At 38.6% G+C, this 12,301-nt stretch overlaps 1 protein-coding gene across 2 annotated transcripts in view; it reads right to left on the bottom strand.

Annotated features, from left to right (window-relative positions):
* Ttc27 (tetratricopeptide repeat domain 27) overlaps window positions 1-12,301 on the bottom strand; it is a 134,179-nt gene that overhangs the window by 66,182 nt on the left and 55,696 nt on the right. For both annotated transcript variants that reach the window (XM_070025340.1, XM_070025341.1), the window contains 2 exons: window positions 9,088-9,183; window positions 5,518-5,640 (listed from right to left, as the gene is read on the bottom strand). In XM_070025340.1, coding sequence (XP_069881441.1) covers window positions 5,518-5,640; window positions 9,088-9,183 — 219 coding nt within the window. The remainder of the gene's footprint in view (window positions 1-5,517; window positions 5,641-9,087; window positions 9,184-12,301) is intronic.

The following is a 12,301-nucleotide window of genomic DNA, read 5'->3' as shown; positions in this document are numbered from 1 at the left end:
GTTCATGGTTAGGCAGGCACTAGTTGCTCATGCCTATAATCCTAGCTCCATAGGAGGCTAAGAACTGAGGTTCACTGTTTGAAGCCAGCCCAGCAGGCAATTGCTTAAGCATCTTATCTCCAATTAAACCCCTAAAAAGCTGTGGCTCAAGTGGCAGAGAACCAACCTATAGCAAAAAAGCTAAGGGACAGCACCAGGCCTTGAGTTCAGGCCCCAGAAGTACACACACATGCAGACACACAAAACAAGCTGCAATTTTTGGTTGGAAATAAAAAAAAAAGAGTTCCTGGCTGAATTAATATGCAAACAGAGAACAACACTACATAAGGTTACATATTCTCAAAGAAGCCTTGCGGGAAGCAAGGACAAGAGAGGTCCCAGTAGGACCACACCCACTCTCACTTCCAACTGAATTAATGACAGCTTTGTCGTTGTTGCTCTTTTAGAGACTAAACCTGAGTAAGACTTTGTCACAAGCTAGTAGAAACGGTTGTGAGTAAGCCAGATACCTAAAAACCAACAGATGAGATCCACTTCTGATCCAAGGGTCAAGCAAAATTCACCAGAGGTGTTTTTCAGTGGTCCTTAAATCACAAGCATGTCCACAGGTAGTTTCTAAATTAGAAGGGCTGAGTTCTACTGCAGCAGAGTATACACATGCATCCCAGAACAAAATAATTAGGTTGAGGCATTGCTCTAAGTTTGCCGTTTCAAAATTAAGTATGCCATTGAGCATTAAAGGCAAGGATTAAAATTTCACAAACTTCTAGTAGTGGTGAAAACTTCTGGCACATGACCAAATTCTAAAAGAACCTCAGCTGTTTTAGAAATAAAACATGTGCTTCCAACTTGAAGCAAAACTCTTTAGGATCAGATCTGTATATACAAATAAGAAAACCAGATTAAGAGAAGTCTTTCATAAGACAAAATGCTAAAATTAGCATGTAAAATCAAGATGGGGGTTGGTGTTGGCTACAATTCACAAAAAAATTAAATAATTACATTCCTAAAAATTAAAATATACATTATTTCCAAGAGTAGGTAGAAACATCAGTATTCATCATTACTATAAGATAATTCTTACAAGGTCATATGTGAACCTTAAAAAATAATTTTACAATGACTTAGAAGGACATAGTTAAAGCTCTCATGGAGGGATAGGTGTATTACATTCTTTCTCTTGTAATAAAGGAGTCACAGCTTCCCACACTTCCTAAAAATAATTGACTTGTTATCTCAAGACATGTATTGGGATCTACAATTCACCTACTTGCCTAATTATATTAAAATTTGCATCTCAAAAGCCTACCCTACTTTTATATAACATTCATTTATTTTTCAGACAATGTAAAAGACTAACAATGGAAAGATTACAGAATAATATAATAGGAACTAAATCAAATTAGAAGACACTTGTTCATGTGATCATTTCTTTGTTAAACATTTGAGTGTAACTTTAGTACCATACAATGTAAACTGAAAAAAGTAGTTAAATTCCTGAAGAAACATGATCTATATGTTATCAAATGTGAGATGTAATCAACCATAAGACAGTCTTAACAAAGAAGGAGAAAATGCTTTTAATTATGATCTAATACTATGAATGATTCATATCAGCCTTGCTCTGCTTTGATTTTATTTCAGTCTACTCAGTAAAGTTTGGCAATTCCTCCTGCTTTCAGTACATTCCTTGACATTGTAATTTTTTTTTTTTTTCTGTTGGTCATGGGGCCTTAACTCTAGCCTGGGCGCTGTCCCTCAGCTCTTCAGCTCAAGCCTACCACTCTACCACTTAAACCACAGCGCCACTTCCAGCTTTTTCTGCTTATGTGGTGCTGTGGAATCAAACACAGGGCCTCATGCATGCATGCACTCTACCACTGAGCCACCTTCCCAGCCCCTGTGAATTATTTTTTTTAATGCTAGTACTAAGGTTTGAAGTTGGCCTGGATGTTGTCCCTTAGATTTTTCATTCAAGGCTGGGTGCTCTACCACTTGAGCCACAGCTCCACTTCTGGTTTCTGAATGGTTAGCTGGAAGTAAGAGTCTCCTTGATTTATCTGCCTGAGCTGGCTCCCCATCTCCATTCTTACATCTCAGCCTCCTAAGTAGCCAGGAGTTCAGGTGTGAGCCACCAGTGCCCAGATTCTTTGATATTTTAAATGTCAATTTAGAAAATATATCTGGGGCTGGAAAGTTGGCTCAGTAGTAGAGTGCCTGCCTTGCACGCATGAGGCCCTGGGTTCAATTCCTCAGCACCATATAAGCAGAGAAAGTCAGAAGTGGTGCTGTGGCTCAAGTGGTAGAGCACTAGCCTTCAGCTGAGGGACAGCACCTAGGCTCAGAGTTCAGGCCCCATGACCAACCAAAAAAAAAAAAAAATATATATATATATGATATATAAAGAGATGACATCATATGGCATATTTGATATATCATATGGTATATTTGATATATATTTATATACCTCATATATATATACATCTCAGTACAAAACAAAGTTTCTCCTACTTCCAAGTGTTTCTCTGCATGACTCCCAAACCCTGCTCTTAAAGATATGCTAATGCAATTATGATGATTTTTTCCAAGGGCAAATGTTTATTTCATTAATATCAAATTTATACCTATTTATAAATTTGTTATGTCTTTTTCTCTATATTCAATGTTTATTAAAATAAAAATTTTTTCAAACATATGACAGTACTGAGACAGTGTCCATAACTCAAATGAAGTGACAATATTGAAAATCACCATAACTAAAGTGCACAGGAGTTGATAACCTGAAGAAATGACCACCTCAATGAATACAGCTGAAACATCACTACCTGCTAGATACACTGATTTCAGAGGCATTGAAATAACTCTGGAAAATAACTCTCATAGCTCCACACAAGTAAGAGCTACACCCTCTCATGTAGCACTCTGCAGTAAGCACCATTCTATGTACGTTACGTATACTATCTCGTGAAAACCTGTGAAGTAGATCTCACACTTGTAGACAAAGAAACTGAAGCAAGGGGGATAAAGTGCTTACCCAATAGCTCAAAGCTGGCGTGAGGGCAGGCCAGCATCTGAGTCCGTGCAACCTAAATTCAGAGGCTATGCGTGACTACAGCTTAATCAATAACTGGCCTTGTGGTCTTAGGTAAATCCTAAGAAAAGGGATGCCTCTGCTTATTTAGAAAAGGAAGAAGAGTCCATGGTTATGGAATCCTTTCCTAGAATCAAACTATCATAATTCCACAATCTCTACAATAACAACTCTAGTTCTGTGCTATTTTCTCCATAAGCCAATACAAACCAAAGACTTTTACTATCACAGACTAATTAGTGAAACAAATGCATCTGTCACCATTACTCTAAAAGACATACTTGGGAAGATATTTAAGAAAACTATGTCCTACTGTAATCTTAGCTACTTATGAGGCTGAGATCTGAGGATCGCGGTTCAAAGCCAGCCCGGGCAGGAAAGACTGAGACTCTTCTCTCCAATAAACCACCAGAAAACCGGAAGTGGCACTGTAGCTCAAGTGGTAGAGCGCTCACCTTGAGCTGAAGAGCTGAGGGACAGCGCCCAGGCCCAGAGTTCAAGCCCCACAGCCGACAAAAAGAAAAGAAAAGAAAAGAAAAGAAAACTATGTCCTACTATGTTGAAAACAAACTTTATAACTTCAGGGCGGGGGAGGGAGGAGTTGGGGAGGTGGGGAGGGAAGGGGTGGGAGGGGAAAAACAAAGGAGGGGTAACAATGCTCGATAGGAAATGTACTCATTACACATATAACTGTAACCCCTCTGTATAGTATCTTTACAATAAAATATATGGATTAAAAAAAAAAGAAAACTATGTCCTTGAATCACTGTTTCTCATCTTTCAGTTGATAGCAAAAGGTTGCTGATCAAAGATACAAACGATCCAATGGGAAGGTTTTACTCCACTATAAATTTTACCTAGTCACTTAAAATCTTAATTCAAAATTAACAATGTGTCCGTTTTTATGGCTATTCACAATGTGGAGCTCCTATTTTTCTTAAAAGTCAGTTCTTGTGGGAGAGAAAAGTCCACTAACAGATTAATAACAGATGCAAATGCTGCACTGTTTTCCTTCTTGACGCAATTTAAGAGTAGAGTTCAATAAATATACATCATACACTAGACAACTCTTCTACCCCAAGAGGGGTCACTGTAGCCTTTGGATTTCTTATCCAGGCTGAGGCAGCTGTTCTGCCTCCTAGGTAATCTCCCACATCACCACAGGCTCTGTGATCAGACAATGAAGATAATTAAAATAATTCCTGCTAGGCACTAGTGGCTCATACCAGTAATCCTAGCTCCTCAGGAGGCTGAGATCTGGGGATTGAGGTTCAAAGCCAGCCCACGCAGGAAAGTCTGTGAGACTCTTTATCTCTTATCCTCGGTGCTGTCCCAGGCCATCAGCTCATAAATAAATAAATACTCATATTTCACTTTGAAGCTGTCCTATACCATAGTCAGTAAAATCAAATTGCAGTGTCTTCAGAGCTTTCATTCTTGTTTCTTAAATGTCAAATATATCAATTTCAGTCCAATTTTCTCATTTGTTGACACATAAAAAAATCTGTCCTATCAGAAATCAGAGAAACATTAAAAAGTTTCTGAGAAAAAATGAAAGGAGGAACATAAGAGAATATTAGCAAAAGAGAGCTTAAAAACAAAATAAAGGGCCAGGTGCCAGTGGTTCACGCCTATAATCCTAGCTACTAAGGAAACAGATCTGAGGATTGCAATTCAAAGCCAGCCCAGGCAGGAAAGTCCATGAGACTCCACCAGAAAATCGGAAGTGGCACTGTGGCTCAAGTGGCAGAGTGCTAGGAAGAGCTGAAGGACAGTGCCCAGACCCAGAGTTCAAGCCCCACAACAAAAGAAAGAAAGAAAGAAAGAAAGAAAGAAAGAAAGAAAGAAAGAAAGAAAGAAAGAAAGAAAGAAAGAAAGAAAGAAAGAAAGAAAGAAAGAAAGAAAGAAAGAAAGAAAGGAAGAAAGGAAGAAAGGAAGAAAGGAAGAAAGAAAGAAAGGAAGGAAGGAAGGAAGGAAGAAAGAAAGAAAGAAAGGAAGGAAGAAAGGAAGGAAGAAAGGAAGGAAGAAAGAAAGGAAGAAAGAAAGAAAGAAAGAAAGAAAGAAAGAAAGAAAGAAAGAAAGAAAGAAAGAAAGAAAGAAAGAAAGAGAAAGAGAGACAGAGAGAGAGAGGGAGGGAGGGAGGGAGGGAAGGAAGGAAGGAAGGAAGGAAGGAAGGAAGGAAGGAAGGAAGGAAGGAAGGAAGGAAGGATGGGAGGGAGGGACTGGGAGAGAGTAAGGTAACAGAAGGCACTGTATGGAAATATATTCATTACCTGACTCAGGCAATTGTAATCCCTCTGTACATCACCTTTATAATAACAATGAAGTAAATTAACTTAAAAAAAACAAAACAGAAGAAAGGAGATGCTCAAAGGGACAGAGTCCTGTGTAGAAAGACTAGTACACAGGGTCTTACTCTTACATACCTTCCCATGCTGCCCCAGCCTTTCATAACAAATGACCACGTCTTCCCACATCTCTAGCTTCTCAAATATCTGAAGGGCTGAACTGGTGCATCCCAGCTCAAAGAGCAAACTTGCAAGTTGGCGCTAGAAAAACAAGTTAGGATAATTAACATTTGTTCATGTACACAGATATTTCGGTTTCACTTACAGGTTATAAAGAGGAATTTATGATAATCAAGATTACTTCAGCAAGGTTCTTTATAGGAGATGAGGAATTAAAAAACTATATAGAACCTGTTCAATTTTTAAGAACAATTATTTCCTTCTGACCTAAAGATTATATATGAAAATCTCTATTTGTAAGCGTAAGAGACAGTAGATGAGTTCTGAAAAGTCTGAGTAGGCAGTGTAGATGACATAAATGTTATGTCAGTCATCTTGAACTATATACAAGTGGACTTGTAACTCTTTCTCACATAGGTTTATTCAAAATTTATTTTAGGTTCCTGGGAGATAAGCAGTAAACTAGGATAGAGTCAATGAAGGGTACACATACACAACATATTATGGTTTAGAAGTAAACATATTATGGTTTAGAAGTAAGTAGTAAGAAACAAGGTCAGCCGGGCGCTGGTGGCTCATGCCTGTAATCCTAGCTACTCAGGAGGCTGAGATCTGAGGATCACGGTTCAAAGCCAGCCCGGGCAGGAAAGACTGTGAGACTCCTATCTCCAATAAACCACCAGAAAAAAAACGGAAGTGGCGCTGTAGCCCAAGTGGTAGAGCGCTCGCCTTGAGCTGAAGAGCTGAGGGACAGTGCCCAGGCCCAGAGTTCAAGCCCCATGACCGACCAAAAAAAAAAGAAATAAGGTCAGTAAGCATTAGTAAGAAACAAGGTCAGAAAGATGAAAAGGTAGACAAGATTCTTCTTACGCACACATTGCATGCATAGTATTGGCACTTGAACTCAGGGCCTCAAGCTCTCAATTAACTTTTTCAATCAAGGCTGGCACTCTACCACTTGAGCCACAGCTCCACTTTTGTGTGTATGTGTTTGTGTGTACATGCACATATGAACATGTACATGCATTCTATTGGTACTGGGACTTGAATTTTCCACTTCTGGGTTTTTGCTGATTAATTGGAGATAAGAGTTTCCCAGACTTTACTGCTCAGGCTGGCTTCAAACTTCTGTTCTTAGAGTTCAACCTCCTGAGTAGTAAGGATTACAGGGCACTGGCATCTAGCCTATATGAGATTTTTAAATAAGAAATAATTTCATTAGTAAGAGCTACATTGTGTTCTCTTTTGAGTACATATACCATTCTTTGAAAATTTAGCTCACATTTAAAACTGGATATGGAAGATACTGGATTAAGAAATTTTTTTCAATAGGATGGACATCAGTGGTTCACGCCTGTAATCTTAGCTACTCAGGGGGCTGAGGATCGCAGTTCAAAGCCAGCCAGGGTAGAAAAGTCTGTGGGATTCTTCCTCCAATTAACCTCCAAAAAGCTGGAAGTGGAGCTGTGGCTCAAGTAGTAGAACTCTAGCCTTAAGCAAAAAAGACAGGGACAGCAGAGCAGGCCCTGAGTTCAAGCCTTAGGACTGACATAACAACAACAAAAAATTTAGACAAAATGAAATAGACAAAACTATAAGCTAGCATATTATTGAAATACATAAAAAGTGGTTTAATATTTCTGAATCCCATGAAATACAGAACAATTTAGCAATTTCAGAGCATTTGCTTAAACTTTTCAAATAAACTAGACATAAGATGTGGGACCTATAATAAAATTTAGTGCAAATGTAGTATTTCACTTGTCTCATTTAGTAGGTAAAGAAGTGGCATTCAAGATTTTATGGCTAGTTAGTGGCAAAGAGTAAATCTCCCTTTATAATAATTTGTGCTAGCTGGGTGCCAGTGGCTCACGCCTATAATCCTAGCTACTCAGGAGGCTAAGATCTGAGGATCATGGTTCAAAGCCAGCCCAGGGAGGAATGTCCATGAGACTCTTCTCTCCAATTAACCACCAGAAAACCAGAAGTGGCACTGTGGCTCAAGTGGTAGAGCTCTCTCCTTGAGCTGAAGAGCTCAGGGCCAGCAATCAGGCCCAGAGTTCAAGCCCCATGACCAACCAAAAATAAGTTTTTTGTTTTTGTTTTTTTGTGGTATAATCTCTTTACCTTTAAAATAACACATAAAGAGGCAAGAAAAAAAGGTGATTTAACTTTTGTTTCATTTGAGGGTGCTATTGGGGGAGGTGGAGACAAGTTCTCTCTATGTAACTCAGGCTGGCCTGGAATTTTCTAACAAGTACAAAGCCTGAAATTCACTCTCCTCCTGCCTCTGCCTCACAGATACAGGGCCACCACAACCAGGCAGTGATTTACCTTGTAATTAAACAATCTTTATCTAACTGCTTAAGGATTCTAAAATCCACAGAGTTCTAAGCAGTTAAGATAAACATTTAGTTTAAATTCTATTTGAGTAGTATTTATTTAAATTTCTTAATGCTTCTGTTCAAAAACAGAAAAAAGTTAGGATGCTGGTGGCTCATGTCTGTAGTCCTAGCTACTAAGAAGGCTGAAATCTGAGGACTGAGGTTCAAAGCCAGCCCAGGCAAAAATGTCCATGGGACTCTTCTCTCTAATTAACCACCAGAAAGCAAGAAGTAGCACTGTGGCTCAAATGGTATGGTAAAGTGCTCGCCTTGAGCTGAAGAGCTCAGAGACAGTGCCCAGGCCCAGAGTTCAAGCCCACAATTGAAAAAAAAAAAAAAAAAAAAAGACAAGAAAAAAGAAACAGAAAAAAGACTACATCCTCAGGGATAGAAATACCTGAGCTCACCTAGCACGTGCAATGCCTTTAGTTTGATCCCCAGTACCACACAAAGAAGAGGGAACAAAAGTAAAAGAGAAAGAGGGAAGGAAGGAAAAAAGAAAGGATGGGAGGGAGGGAGAGATCCAAACCACAAAATATTTTCATTTACTTTCTGTAAAGAACTAGGTTCATTCTTTGGCAAAAAGTCCTTAGAGAATTTTCAAATATAAAAAAGTTATCTTGAAAATGCAGACATGATGGTTCTCCTAGTATGTATGTATGTTATTTATGTATGTATGCATGTATGGTCTGTTGTGGGCTTGAACTCGGGGCCTGGATGCTATCCTGAGCTCTTTTGCTCAAAGCTAGCGCTCTACCACTTTTGAGCCACAGAGCCACTTCCAGTTTTCTGGTAGTTAATTGGAGATCAGAGTGTAACCGACTTTTCTGCCCTTGTGGGCTTCTCACAAGTAGGATACTCAGATCTCAGCCTCCTGAGTAGCTAGGATTACAGGCATGAGCCACCAGTGCCCAGCTTTCTCCTAGCATTTAAATTCTAGGATTCTACTTTATTTCAGATTCTTATAAAAATGTTTAAAAAAGTCTAGTATCACTTGAATCAAAACAGTAATTTGAAGTAGCACTCTCCAGCTAAGATACATTATTATTTTCATTGAAATATTTGAAAATTCAACTAAGGGTTGAAATCACTCTTTCCATTTCATTCTAATGCAAAGTATTTTCCTAAGGAAAAAGAAAAATACCTGAATGGCCCAGTGAGGTGGTACTTGACAGGAATAGAAAATCTTCAGACGTTCCAACACAGATGTAGTTTTATCTTCAAACTGGTCTGCAAGAGCCTGAAGAATACATATAATAGTAAGAACCTAACTGTGTAATAACTTGAATATAAACAAAATTCCTATTGCAAAAATCATACAATATAAATACAAGCAATAAAGAATTCAAGTAATTTTAATAAGGTAGATAAGTTGTGTGATCATTTCTTAAATTTCTTTAAATGTTTAAAAAACTTTAGCTTGTTCAACATTTACATAAACTTACTCAGGCTGGGAACAGAGCTCAATGGTAGAGGATTTGCCTAAGATGCACAAGACCAAAACCACAAATCCCCAAGACCATAAAAAACCTAAATAAACAAAAAGCAACAACAGCCAGGTGATAGTGGCTCACGCCTATAATCCTAGCTACTCAGGAGGCTGAGATCTGAGGATCTTGGTTCAAAGCCAGCCCAGGCAGGAAACTCCTAAAGATTCTTATCTCTAATAAACTACTTTTTTAAAAAAAAAGCCAGAAGTGGTGCTGTGGCTCAAGTGGTAGAGCACTGGCCTTGAGCAAAAGAAGCTCAGGGACAACAACCAAACCCAGGGTGCAAACCCGAGGTCTGGCAAAAAAAAAAAAAAAAAAAAAATTAGCAGGAAAAGTTTTATATAAAACAAAGACCTAGCCAGGCACCAGTGGCTCACACCTGTAATCCTAGCTACTCAGGAGGCTGAGATCTGAGGATTGCAGTTCAAAGCCAGACTGGGAATCAACGAAGAGCTATGTGAAGAACTTCACTCAGGATTATTTTCTCTGAAACCAAGGGGGAAAGCAGATCTACCAGATCACCAAGAGAGTGAGTGCTCTCCTCAGTAGAGAGCTCTAAGGCTAGACATCCATTCATACAAGATGGCCTGTGTGATGGATGTATGGAAACATTAGCCTAGTAATAATAACTGAAGCCTAGAAGGTAAAAGCAAGAAGCAGACCAACAAGGTCAAGATAGCTGACTCCAAGTAAAGGAACCTGGGCCAACTACAAAGCTTTGAGTGACACCGTCCAATAGTCAAGTGATTGTTCACCAAAAGATGCACTCCAGAATCCTAGACAAACATCTCACAGCAGCTCCAGTGCCAGGATCATCTACTCCTGCCTCTCCATTAAGTTTGTACTAAATAGACTAATTTTTCTGATAAACTTAGTCTTGCTCTCCAGCGTGAATTACTATGACCCTTTTGCCACAATGCAGTATTCAAATGAGTCTTTTCCAGTTTTCAGACTTGTCTTATAAGGACTAGCTATCTGGATGTGTCAAGGTCAACTTTCTGATTTTAATTAAGTATGACAGTACTAAATCTGCAGATGAAGTGCCATCTGGCAGCTTACTCTCCAATACTTCAGGACACAAAAGACAGATAGTTGTACTAATACCTTCTTTTAAACTATTCCAAGTTTTCTAAAATACACTTTAAAAGTTGAAAAAAAATTAAGTAGAATGTAGTAAGTACAAATTTTCTCAGAAGACAAGCACATCTTGAGGAAAGCCCAAGCCAAAGAGACCAATTTACACGCAGGGAAACAGTTCCTAAATGGGAGGTTCTCATTCTTGTACGCAGTGGGGGATCCACTGTTTGTCCAAGAAGAGAATGAGCTCAAGTGTGAGTAAACACTCATTACATATCACTTCTTGGACAACCTACAATCCAATTCAATCAAGTCAGTCAGAACAAATTGAGACATAATCAGACTCCTAAGCCATTTTTGTCAAAGATTTCTGGCCTAACTTCACAGAAACTTAATAGCAAAAAGGTTGCAGGCTTCTCCAATGCTAGTGAGGGGTAGGGGTGGAGAGAGAAGTATAAATTCTGGCTGAATGCATATGGTTATAATATCTAGAGATCACAGAAATGCTTGTTGAAAGGGGGGTAGATTTTTGTAGCAACATGTTTTTGTTTTGGAAATAAAAAATAGCTAATGCTGATTTAATTTCATAAAAGCAAAAACATCATACCTTTTGTCTGTAATGAACATTTCACTGTGTTAGTAACAAGCAAAAAAGTAAGGCTCCAACAAAACTAATGCTGTTTGCTGCAGTGACTAGCTAAAATATATTAAGTGCTCAGTAAATACTTTTGGATTTGTTAATAAACAGATTTTTATAAATTTCAGATACTCTCGTTTACATTTAAATGATCTCAGAGTATCTAGGGATCTTGGCTACTCTCCAAATGGCAAAGACCACTGGAGAGGGCAGAGACAATCAACACTCACTCAGCTGCATACCAAGACTAAGCCTCTGTACAAGAATGTGATTTGGCCATATGCATGATAAAGATTAAAAACAGAACTCTACCCCATTTCATTCCTCCACAAAATATATTTCTTCCCACCTTAAGTATGACAACCATCTAAATGAGATTTACCTAACCATAAAACTAAGATCATCAAAATATTAGAAAAATAAGGGATGATGGTTTTACTGTTATTTCCTCTCCTGGAGCCAAGGTATTCATTTTGATTTACTAATTTGTTAAAACTACCAGGGCATTGCTCCAGTACATCTTGAGAGAGAGACAGACAGAGAGAGAGAGAGACAGAGAGACAGAGACAGAGGCAGAAAGAGACAAAAAGAGAGACAGAGAAAGATATAGCACACGCATGCATGCACATACTGTTACTAGGGCTTGAAATCGGGACCTCCAACTCTCACAGGACTTTTCCCACACAGTAGGCATGCTACCCCTTCAGCCATACCTCTAATTCAACAATATATCTTCAGGACTTTCAGAACAGGATAATTTTTAACAACTTGTGAAATAATTCCATCAACTACAAACAAGTTGCAGACCTTCCCAGGCATGTCAAGCACTGGCAAGTGAGTGACCAGACTTCTTTTCTAATCCCAAAAGTGAATCATTTACAGTGGCAATCATTTATGAATGATTTTTTAAATAAACTTTGCATTTTCAACAACCTATTATGATGGGTTTATCAAGAGCATTTTGCTTTAGTTGAAGCATTTGAGGAAGTTCGCTGGTCAACTGTAGGCACCATTTGTTAAACACAGTATCATGTACAACTTTTAGAACAAACCAAGTACTCACATAATCTGGCAGTCAATGGTAGAGTGGTCTGGGAGAATAGGTCTGGATGAAACAAAGCCTTGATTACCACTGCATACATTTATGTATGAAC

Source organism: Dipodomys merriami, unplaced genomic scaffold, assembly GCF_024711535.1.
Source record: "Dipodomys merriami isolate MVZ:Mamm:240054 unplaced genomic scaffold, mDipMer1.0.p SCAF_17, whole genome shotgun sequence".
NCBI classification, from domain to species: Eukaryota; Metazoa; Chordata; class Mammalia; order Rodentia; family Heteromyidae; genus Dipodomys; species Dipodomys merriami.
The sequence above is the reverse complement of the archived record's forward strand: the minus strand, read 5'-3'. Positions and strand labels throughout refer to the sequence as shown.